Below are 12,328 nucleotides of genomic sequence, written 5' to 3'. Positions count from 1 at the left end.
TGCAAATCCAGTGCTTGTTTAACACAAGCAAAAGAAATAGTCAAGCAAGAAAGGACTACATACAGGTAGACCTTCAATAGTACGTGGTGGTGGTCAAAACTACTTCAAGCTGCAGATAGCACATAGAGTGAAAAGACAACCCCTAATTTAAAGACAAAGTTGAAAAATACTTCCAGATTGGTAAGAACCGGGCAAAATAAAACCTTAATCAACTTCTTTAGGACATGCTTTGTAAGTAATGACTTTAAGCCTCTGTCCAAGAGGTTCAAGAGAGGTGTTGAAGGAAGAATTAGAAAGAAACGAGCATGGCTGACAGGTTGTAAAAGGAATAACATTTTCCTTCCACAATGAGAACTGAGCACTGAACAAAAGTCACTGATTAAGGCAATCACGATGTAACAGGCTAAAGACTGGGCTCACTGCCTGGGAAAAAGCTGACCAGCTAAGTGCCTCCTCAGGCCTTATGTATAACTAAAGCCTTCCTCTGCCTCTGAACCTTCAGTTGTGAGTTAGAAACTAAAACTCATCTCATTTGTGCAGTCAGCACCGACGCCACTTTTCTGATTCCCTCATCCCTATTTCATAGAGAACGGGACTGAAACACCCAAGTAACAGAACTGATCAATTAAATGAACAAACTAACAAAAAAAAACAAGCTGAAGTACTCTAATAATCAAAGAAAAATCCAATAGGACCACTCAGATGACTGAACCTAATTGAAGGTTTCTATGCTGCTCTGAATTAGGAACAGATTAGCTCGTCCAAAAGCAACCCACATCTCTCAATTGCCAGTTTGGTTCTGTCACGCTGTCACACAATTTGCAATGGAGTTAAATTTGATTCTTTGCCTGTAAAACGTGGCAATCTGAGTTTCAGCTCCTAGTATCAATAGTATAAAATCAGAATACTGCACTGGTTACAATTAAGGTCGTTTTGGATTCCAAGGAAAAAGTCCTTCTACATTTCGTCTGTGATGCATCAAATCCTGAGCTCAACTCCAAGTCATTTTGTAACAAACAGCACTTCTAATGCCACTGATCAAGAAATCCAAATTAAAACCAGTCATTTATCTTCCTGCTGTGCACTTCTTCTATCACTACTGTTCCTCCTTTTTTATCTTGTTGCCTCTAAATACAACCAAAAGAGCATCCAAAACTCACAAAGCTTTCAGAATCAAAGAGTTTAATTCACACAGACAGAATCTTGCTTGAGAAAACATGAATTGTTTTCACTACAGCAGCGTGCAGTCTGGTCTGGGTCAGCAATCAGCCTTCCAGGTGTGGTGGGACCTTTCCTGCCTGGAGCCCCTTGTGCTGACAGGAGAGCAGCAAGTCACAGCACACACCAGTTACCAACACCTGGTAAGAGCTGATCAGAGCAAAGCTCTGCTGAAAGAGAGCAGCAAGTCCAGCAGAATACAGACATTTTCCAACTAAGCACTGACTTTCAATCTTTTCTCTCCTCCAGGACGGCCACATTGGCTGGATTTTTGTGAAATTCTATGGGGAAAGAAAGTGTAATTCCTTCCAACTTGGACTTAGCCATTGCCCAGCCATCCCTGTGGGTTCTGTACTAGTTTTAGGGTATGGCAAGATAAAAATGGAAATTAACTATCTTCTGGTTCCAGCCAAAGGACCTGGCATATAGCCTAACTGTAGCTGTAAAGTAAGTCACCTCCATCACTAAATGAGACTTTATACATCTGCTGACATTTAGCAAATAACAGATAGGAACAAGAAGGGAAGCAGCCAGCGGGCAGCCTCAGACTTCCATCCTATCCGACAGCAGCAGCAAAAGAGCCCTCACAGACCTCTCTCAGGAAGGAACAATATTCCAAAGGTCTTGAATCTCCTCCTTGCTCAAGGGCTGATGAGCTTGACTAAAGACAGTAACTTCCCATGCCATCTTCCAAGAAGTTCTGTACTACAAGCAATATCCAAGAACAAGGCTAATCCTGTGTGCATTTAAAAGATTTCTTTTTGTTGGGGGAATTAGAAAAAGAAGATTGGAAATATGACTAACTAGATCTGAGATGGTCTCCAGAAGCATCTGCTATGCCACATAAAGTGGCCTTGACCAGGCAAAAAATGAACTTCAATTATTCCAAGTAACAGAAGAAGCAGATCTGTAAAGTCCACAGTATTGCAGATCATGAAGAAAAACTAAATGAGATCATAATCTTTTGCCTCTAAGAACATCTACAGAGAGGGAGAGATCAAAAATTAAGACCCTAACGTACCCACTTTAATACATAGTAAAAGCATGGTCAAGAAAAAAACAGAGGGATTCTCCGTAATAGAGATGCTCCTACCCATGCTTTAATGTTTGTTAATCTCATGTGATATAAGTGTCCCTCTCATGAGGCTGCCTCCTAATCTGGGCTTATTATAAAGCTTCCCAATTCATCCTTCATTTCACTCCCTTAAAATAAGATATATATATATAGTGTTTCTCAACCTTTAGAATATTGGATGAAAAATTACATTACCATTCAAAGCGGCCGATGCTCAGTTCTGACAGTTAAACGCAATACAGTTCGATTTTCTCACTTGGGCGGTTCTCTCAGTTGATGAAAGACTTGCTACACGATACTAACCAGTGCTGAGATATTTACTGCCTTCTCCTATCTACACAGCTTCAGCTCTGTGCGCCTCTTACATGTACGACAGAGAGGAAGTATCCAAGAATACAGTAGTCTATGCCTTGGAACCATTTTGACATGCTTAGTTGGGGGAAATAATATATATATATATATTGGGGAGCGTCATAAACCTACTAGAAAAAAAAAAGACCTCCCCAGACACCAGTAACCTTGGTGACCTGGCAGCACACACACAAAAATCAAGAACCAACCAAAACTAAACTTATTTGAGCTAAAGAAAAAGACATTAAGACCACTATTGCAGGGAATCGGGCATTAAAGCTCTTATGAGCTCACATAGAATTGGGGAAAGAGAGTCAAAGAAGACGCATCTTACCTTGAAATAAAAATGCTTTGCTGGCATTGTGCAGTCCTGGCACTTGTGTTACCCCGATGGTTGTATTCAGGAGATCCAGTTCTGTGATGATATCAATTTGTAAGTCAGGATCCATTCCAAATCCTACAGCTGTTGGAGGGAAAGGAGGGAGAGAGGGAGACCGAGTTAGATCAATTTTTATTTCAAATCAGATAATGAACAGCATGGAGAAGAATATCTAGTGTAGGTATTTCCAGTATCTTCACACACACACATGCAGTATACAGTAATTACTTAGAAGATGCAGTAATTCGCTTGCAAGAAAAAGAGATATTCTTTCCCAAATATTTCAATTAAACTATTTCCTTTTCACAGCTTTTATTACACGCAACTTAGAACATTACAAAACTGACACATTAACCCAGCATCATTTTGAGGCTGAAAAACAATAAATAAAAGCATAAGCACCTACTCAAAAGGATGGAAGAGATGAGCAGCATACAACTACTGGCTACAGAATTTCCAGGGAGACACGAGGGCTGGAAAACCCTCTCACATTTCACTCGTAGCTGAGACCAACAGATCAGGCCTTACAGATCAGTCAAAATAGAATCTATTTTCCCAACTGGACAAAATAACCCTGAAGGAAATACGGTACCATGATGAAAGATGTCATAATCACAGAGCTCTGGGTGAGTCATAAAACCGATAAAGCTTATGGAGCACATCTTCTGTATTTAAGCTCAGCCAGCCCCCATGAAGCATGCCAAAGCCTATGTACAAATAAGAGACGTTCATTTACCTAAACCTTCTGATCTGAAGTAGCACCTCTTGTATAAAGATGAACCCAGACCTAAGATTCAGAAAGGCTCATGCCCAAGAAAAAGCTGGTCATTCCTTTAATTGATAGGGGAAAATCGATGAGACTGACAGAAAAGATGCACGTTCAAGTAATTTGAAGTTACTGCATTCAAAAGTTCAGGGCAACTTAATGGCTATGGTACACTGAATTTTTAAACATACCTCCTTTTCCAAGGGATGGCAAGAGGCCAACCTGACCACACTATCTTTCTCAGCATAGCAATAAATACAGCACAAGAGCTGTGCCTGACACGTAGGTCAAACAACCTCACACAGGATCCAAGCACTTTCCTAATGAAAATTTTTGCTAACATCATTAGTAATGGGAACAGGTTCTGAGAATGAAAGCCTGATGCAACCAAAGTCAATAGTAAAACCTCTCACTGACTTCTGTGGGGCAAGGACGTTACCTGTGGAGCACATCTAGACTGATATCCACTAAGTGGACTCCATGATCAGGTCTAAACTGATTTATTTGGCATTCTAAGACTGTGCTTCTGGATCATTTAAGCAGCAAATTCCCTAGTCCGACTCTTTGAAAGGCTCTAAAAAAACTACTGAGATGTACAGAATGAACAAGAAGTTACATATTCTGCTCATAAATCATCTGTTCCACAGTACTTTCTCCTTTCTTTTATTTGGAAATTAAAACTCCTCCTGATAACAAGCTGCGATAATCCAGAGGACATTATTGCACAGTACGCTGAGTAGTAAAAACCAGACAGTTTTAGTTTCTCATCTTCCCTACTGAAAGCAGAGTATGCTATTCCTTATCAAGAAGAGGTTAGATGGGTCTGGAGCAACAAGAACCTACTACTATGAGGGCAACCAGGGTAGAGACTAAAACTTGCTCAATGGAAAAGACAAACCACATCCAGTAAGACAAATCCTGACCCCGTTAAAGCCAGCGAATGCTCCACCACTGACATCAAGAGGGTGAGGACAGAAACCACATCGAGCATGTATAGACACTCCTATAAATCACCGAAGCTCCGCTGCTCTCTTAAGGCTGTTTATTCCAGCATGGATAGCTCAACAAGTACAGATCACTGCAGCTCCACAGACTTCGATTCATGCCAGGGAGGGATCCCGTGTGACAATTTCAATGTGCTCCCTCCCAGCTTTTCGAATGCTTTCAAAAAAGGAGCTTAGTTCTAATGTCGCAGCATCCATTTAGCAAAAGACTAACATTGCTTTAAATACAGTCATTTTCCTGTGCTGGCTCCCCAGCCTGCAGCAGGCACTCAGAAGCCTAGTTAAATAATTAATAAACAACAAATCAGCAGCTTCAGTATCATAACTAAGTCTCCTTTTCCCCTGTGGTCTCTCATGCTCTATCAAAAGGATTCCACAAGCATACCAACTGCATCCAGCACGTTCTGCTGCCTCCCTTCAGCATAAGGAAGGCTAAAAACACTGCTGCTTCTGGAAGTCAAAATTAACCATCAACCTGTAAGTCCTTGCTGGAGAGCTGTGCAAAGCTCAACCCTGACCAACAGTGCTTTCAATTCCTATTTAAAGTAATTGGGCCATTTCCCTCACATCAGTGGCTTACACAAGCAAAACTCCTACTAATTCACTCAGGGGGCAGGCATAGAAATCGTCTCAGGACTTGGTAGATTTGGCCCAATGCAAATTGAAGGCACTAGAGTAGATTAGAGGATTAAGCCATATAATTATGAGTTATGTCACTAGGAAATCCCTAGAAGAAATTAATTCCACCTCACGGCTCCGACAGCTCATACGCTCTGCTTGCACCTTTATCATGAGCACCCAAGCCCTGGCAATTACACCACGCTCCAGCTACCTAATGTGCACCATATGATGCGTGCAGTACGTTCATAATTTCCTTGACCCCGCCGTACGTGGGCTGCCTGGAGACAGAGAAACTTTGAAAGCACAGCCGACACAGCCCAGCTGTGCCCACACAACCATGTGCAATCATTCAGGTGGTAACTGGAACCTCCACCTGAGGCGTTTTGCTCGGCCCTTCCGCAGCTCCAGCAGCAATTGTTGCACACAAAGAACTTTCCGAGCAGCTTTGCAATTCCAAGCAGGTGAGTTTAGGGTCCTATTTACCACCGCAAGTGCCTGCGAGCGTTGCTGGGGCGAGTATTAGGAACGGCGTGCTCTCCCAACTACTCCACTTACCACCTCTCAAAAGCAATGTATTTCAATAAGAAAACACTAAGAACAGTATTAAAACACCGCTTCTTTCGCACTTCGGCTAATCGCACCGGCAAATTTCCCTAAGGACACCAACTGACACCAGCAAGGAAACGACCCCCAGCCGAGCTCCCTCCGGTGCAGGGCGACTCGCGGGGTAAATGGAGAGAACAAAGCCGCCACCGGGAACAGGCGCCGGGTCTCGCGGCTCCCCCGGGCTCCATCCACCGCGGACAGCTCCGGGCACAGCGCAGCAGAGCAGCCGTCCCCGCTCCCCTCCGTGCTCGATCCCCCGGGGCGCAGCCGCTGCCCCGAAACTTTCCCTTTCCGACCCCAACGCTCGCGGAGCGGCCGCGCCCAGCGCCCCCCGCCGCAGCCCCCAGAGCCGGGGCCCGGCCCTCAGCCCACCGCAAAGTTTCCGCCCGCGCTCCCATGGGATGCGGCTCCGCAGCCCCATCCCGTCCCATCTCTTACCTGCCCCGGCGGCGGCCGCACACGCCCATAGGAGCAGGAGCAGACCCATCGGCGCGGCGCGGGCGGCGCCCGCCTGCCTCCCTCCCTGCCTGCCGACAGCTGCTGCGGAGCGGAGCCGAACGCAGCCTCCGATGCGCGGAGCGGCACCGGCAGAGGCGGCTCCGCCCGCTGCCCAGGCACGGCCCCGACGCCCCCGCGGCTGGGGCTCCCCGCCCGCCCCCCGCCGTGACGCGCGGGCCCCCCCGGGCCTCGCCAGCGCCGCCGCCCGGCCGCCGAGTGGGAGCGGCCCCGACCGGCGCCCCCGAGCTCGGCAAAGGGATGAGACCCCCCCGCGCCGCCCCGCAGACCGATGGAGCGCCGAACAGTAACGCGGATACCCGTACCTTGCCGAGGGCAGCACCGGTGTCCTTGCTCGAGTGGCTTAACTGCTCTCTCCTCCACGTCCATCAAGCTCAAAAAGGGGACAGCACTTCGGTATACTTGCAAGTCATCGGTGAAGCTGCTCCAATGGCTGTTCTAAAGAATCTCTTCACCTACTTTTTTTTTCCTCTCCAGCCACAACCTCGGCTCACGCACGTAGAAGAAACCGGCTCTAGCTCGCGACCCTCCCCCCCTTGAACATCTGGTTTAAAGTTGGGTTAGAGATGGAGGGCAACTACTAGAGCTCCCGTCCCACCCAAGGCCAGCCCAGGTGGTCCTGCTTGTTCGATACAGTTCCAGTCAAGCCCCAGCTGGTGGAAAGGCAAATACTCCTCACCTCATCATGCTGTACTTAGGCTCTGCTTAACACAAAACTAGGCCAGCTTGCACGCAAAAACAAACAGTTAAATAAATGTTTAAGTGTATGTTTGAAGGAAGCTGGGATAACACAAACACTGAAATAACTGGATTAGACATAAGGAAGAAGTATTGTACAACGAGGGTGGTGAGGCACTTTGAGGCAAAGGTTGCCCAGAGATGCAGAGGAAACCCTAACCCTGGAGACATGCAAGGATGGGGCTCTGCACACCTGATGGAGCTGTGGGTGTCTCTGTTGCAAGGGGAGTTGGACCAGGTGGCCTTTAAGGGTCCCTTCCAACTCAAAGGATTCTATGACAGAAGAAAATAAATCAAACAAAATAAAAAGCAATTCTTAAGGGGCAACTGTGCTCATGCACATTCACAATAGTGTGATCAGAAGCCAGCATAGCTGCCTAATCATTAATTTAGTAAGATCACTGAGAACAGCTGTTCCTGGCTGCTAGCAGGGTGTGCACTCCAGGAAACCTCAGGGTGCTCATCTCAGCAGCATCTCAGCCATTTACCCTCCAGTTTCAGTAAACAGCTTTTGCTCCAAAATAGCTTTGTACATTCTTGCTTTTGTTTAGTGTGTCATGCTATCAGCACTGCTGCTAGCCCTCAGGCACGGAGAGGTGGATTGTATACACATATGTGTGTATGTTATATAACCATAGCAACAAGAAAACAAGGCAACGGCACATCCTTAGGTGAAGGCACACCCTTCTATCCCATCTCAGTGCTCTGATGTAAGAGGTTTCTTTCTAGGAAATACAGCTATGCATCCGATTCATAGTAGCTTAGTTACATTTGTGCTTATGGAATAACAAAATCAGGCTCTATCTACACACAAAATCAAATCTAATCCAACTAAAGTTTCTGAAAAGTCTGATGGCACTTTAGCAAGAATGAAGTGTTCCTCCTGGCAAACTAGCTAGATTTCAGGTCGGATCATATTCCTGTCCTTGCACTGCCAGCAGGACATTGAATGCTTCTTGATTTTGACCTAAATTATCACGACGTCGCTAGCTGTGTGGTGTTAAGCTGCTATTTCTTCCAGCCACAAAGCTTGCGGCATTCTGTTGTTTGACAAAGAGTTCCTGACTAGGCCTGGCCTCTCTCAGAGTGGCTGCAATGCTGTTTGCAGCCCTTGGACAACAGACAATTAGAAGTGCTAAGTATTGCTTACAGCGCTGCCAAGCATAGACTCGGATGCCAGCGGATGTGCAGACACTGGAGAGACAGCAGTGCTTACACCTGGATAAACACCTCCTACTTCACAGAGTAGGAAATCTTCTCTTTTCATTAGTGGTAAGGTTCACATCCCCCAAAGCCTGTTTCCCAAGGGCTGCTTAGTGATTCATACAGGCAAAATTGACTTCGCAGGCAGTAGAGGGCGACAATGTACAACAGCATTGATACCAAAATACTATGTGTGTTTCTAAGTGATCAGTTCCCTGCGCCTCAGTTTTTTCCTCCTGGAGAGGAGAACAATGGCACTCACCTGCCTCTCAGGTGCTTGCTGGTAACTGCAGCCCTCTCCAAGATGAAATCCATCTTACATGCACGTGGAATTCCTGCAGTACTCCATCACTAGGTCCTGCCACCTCCTCTGTCTGCACACACACTGGTCAGAGAAAGGTACATTTTCAGGTAAAAGAAACAAAAACTTTTCCAGGCTGAACTGACTACCAGGAACAACTGGAGCAATCCATGTGGCTGTTGGGTCACTCTCAGAATGAGGCTTTGCTTGGAATTGCCATCACGTTCTTGGCAGAGCTCTCGTGTATCATTTGCCACCATATCTGATGCTGTGTTACGATCAGATATCACACTTCAGCTATTGTATTTTGGGTATGCTTATTAAAAGCTCATTTCCCAGAAGAGGAATGGGTCAGATTAGTATCATTAATGTCATTAAGTATCATTAGTACAGCGGTATTGCGGCACACACTGCTTTGTATTGCACTCACCATACTGCAGGAATTCAGCTCTAAACAAAAGGTGTGATAACATCAGGAAATGTGAGTTTAGCCTGCACTGTTCTCTCTCCTCTGTCCCCTTTCACCTTCTGTTTGTGCCTCCATCTGATACGAACCTCCATTGTTTGTAACAACTCAACAATCTTTGGGGTGACTTAATTGGCGGGGTGAAAAGGATTTAAACAAAGCCAGTCGGTCCTCTGATAAGTAATCAATTATTCTACAAGCTCCTGAGCACACAAACAGTTACAAACCCAGCCATTTAATTGATTCTTGTTTCTGCAGCTGTGCAATATCTCCCTTTCCCAAGAGGGCTGTTTCCAGTTGCTGCTCAAGGTTTCTAACAATCAAATGGATCAATTCTGCAGATACCTTAAGGCTGTGTGTTAAGTAAGAATGATGTTTGTAGACTGTGTTGGGTGGAGGAAGAATAGAAAAGAAAATCTATTCACCAGGAAATGTTAAGTAATTTTGTTTTAAACACTGGACATTTATTTAGAGTCTTTAGAGCCCATACATTATTGAATAATTTTCATTTATCACATCCAAATATAATATGCAAATATATAATACAATAAATTGCATTTGTAGACATAAATACAAAATTTGAGGTAGGGCCTCAAGAATAATGACTTCTTAAACGAATAACATACAGCATTGTATTATGCACTACATGAGATACGTATGATGCAACCTTAGTAACATAATACATTGTCTCCGCATAGAGCTAATGAAAAATAAAAGTGACCTGGTTAGGGTACATATCTTTATCCATAGGCAGCAGTACCCCATAGAATGCCTGTAAATATATATATATATATATATTTATATATGACATTACGCAAGTAATTAAGATTTAACCCATCAGCGATGGGTCTGTAGTAAAGTGCCATAGGACACAGGGAGCAAATTCTCAGCTGGTGTAAATTGTCACAGCTCCAAACAAAGCTGGGACAATTTATACCACCTAAGCATCTACCTTACAAGGTAATACTACATAATATAAATGACAGATAACATGTTTTTAGTCAATCTACAATTTCCCTAACAATGGAAGATCGCTATAAGGCAAATGGTTACCTGAAGATGCATTTAGGTATAATGGGCAAATAATAATATTGCAAGCGATAAGGTCCAGCCCGGTTCTCGCCCTATGTTAAACCCATCAGGAAAACCTTCCCTCTTTGGTGATAGGCTGCCTGAAGGCAGAAACCATAAATAACCCACCCGCTCCCCTCAAGTCATCAACCTGAGTCCCTCTGAAATACCAAGATCTGGCCATTTTACGAGAATCTGATGTGCAAACAGTTTAGCTACCAACTAACAAACACCAGGCACAGCAGTGTTCGTGGTGAAACAGAGACGCCTTCTGGGAGGCCTCTTGCCAAAAGCTCTGCAGCCTGCAACCCACACTCCATACCAGTCTTTGATTGCAAGAAAAAGTGGAGTTGCAGAAGAAGAAAACAATAGGAAATCAATCTTTGTCATAAATAAGCAATTGCTTTTGTCACAGGCAGCAAGAAATCATATTATCCATATAACTCTACATATATTCAAAAAAAATAGACCAAAAGGTATCAAAATAAATCAGCATTTTGAGTTTCATGGGAAGGGATAGCCACAGTGCATTGGAAGCGATGACCTTCAGTGCCAAGGCACATCTAATGCAGACATCAAAGCAGAGCAGAACCTAATAAAATAAAATACTTTGACCCAACTGAACATCATGTAAAGACAATCCAAACCTCTCAATTAAAGGTCATTTTGTTAAACCCTTTTCTTGGGAACAAAGTGCTGCCACATCTAGTTGAAACACAAGTTTTGAACATTGCATATTAAAAACACCAGTAGGAAGACCCCAAAGACTTTGAAGATGGCGAACATTTGCATTGTGATCTTTAATGCATACAACAGTGCATTTCAGCTCATTCCGAAGTTCAATTTCATTTCAAAGAAAATAGATGCGACAAAACTAATTCTCATCAAATTTGAACGTTTTTACCCACAAGACAGATAGATCTGCAAGTAAGCACATCACACTTTTACTAATATGGCTTTTTCCCCTTGTTTTTTTGTGGTTTTTTGTGTTTTTTTAAATGTTTAAAGATCTTTACCAGTACTTAACTAATTACTAAATTTCTTCTTAGAAAATTATTAAAGTACATGCAAGCTTTTCTAGAACATACTAAACTAAGTGCATTCCCACACTGCAAGGTTACTTCTCATTTCAAGAGGACACTGCTGGTTAATTTAATCTCAACATTCAGATTTGGCCAGTGAAGTACTTATTTTTAGAAACTTAGCATGAACAATTTCTTCTTTTAATATATAGTGAACATTTCATATCTTTGGCAACTTCTGTACTCTTTTCTCCACCTCTCCACGTGTTTTCACATATCTATTACTGAAGGTCTAAGCCATGGACAAAAATCAACTAGAAAAACATCACTCTCTGAAATCTGTCTTCAGTTTCAAAGTCAGGCCTAATCCTGTGGTAAAGACTTAACAAGCACAGGAACAGCACGTACTAAAATAGCACAGATTAATTATAGAATTCGTGAAAGGTAATTTTTTGTATTTATTTTGGCAATCCAAGCCGAAGGACAGATATCATCACCTAGCAGTATTCCTTTAAATGAAAGATCTTTTACTCTTAACGTAGACAGCAGCTTCCTCATACTGAGACAATTTTGTTGCAGTTAGTTAATTCCAGTTCCAATGCACATCCTGAGACAAAGATAGGATGTGAAAGGATTCAGAACCATTACATTATTTGACCGTGGTTTGTTTTTTTTCTTTAAGAGGAACAAGCCTAAAGATCTATTATTTTTTGTCACAATAGTAAGAAAAACAAACTGGACTGGACTCCAAAAATCAAGCCAAGAATCCAGATACTATCAGTAAAGAGAGGCCTAGAGCTTTTCATCCTGACCAAAACTCACTGACTTAGGTTCCTTTCTTCACCCAGAAAAGTGCTCTCAGCCCCAAGCAGATGTAGGGGCCAAACTTCCATTGGATCAGCGTGGCTTCTCACACCTGCCTCTGCCAAGAAAATAAAAGCCAGAAGTAAGAATAGAAACCCCCTTGAGAAATAGCGGGCAAAGCTGAAAA

The 12,328-nt window shown here is 43.6% G+C and overlaps 1 protein-coding gene across 5 annotated transcripts in view; it reads right to left on the bottom strand.

The window, feature by feature from the left end:
- The window catches only part of NELL1 (neural EGFL like 1), a 240,186-nt gene extending 233,577 nt beyond the window's left edge, over positions 1-6,609 (bottom strand). For all 5 annotated transcript variants that reach the window (XM_015863431.3, XM_085549860.1, XM_085549861.1 and 2 more), the window contains exons 1-2: positions 6,459-6,609; positions 2,979-3,107 (exon numbers count right to left, since the gene is read on the bottom strand). In XM_015863431.3, the coding sequence (XP_015718917.1) occupies positions 2,979-3,107; positions 6,459-6,507 (178 nt within the window). In that variant the 5' untranslated portion in view covers positions 6,508-6,609. The remainder of the gene's footprint in view (positions 1-2,978; positions 3,108-6,458) is intronic.
- Positions 6,610-12,328: the final 5,719 nt, after the last annotated feature.

The sequence above is a fragment of the Coturnix japonica genome, chromosome 5, assembly GCF_054131305.1.
Source record: "Coturnix japonica strain WE chromosome 5, WE-NBRP24, whole genome shotgun sequence".
In the NCBI taxonomy this organism is placed as follows: Eukaryota; Metazoa; Chordata; class Aves; order Galliformes; family Phasianidae; genus Coturnix; species Coturnix japonica.
The sequence above is the reverse complement of the archived record's forward strand: the minus strand, read 5'-3'. Positions and strand labels throughout refer to the sequence as shown.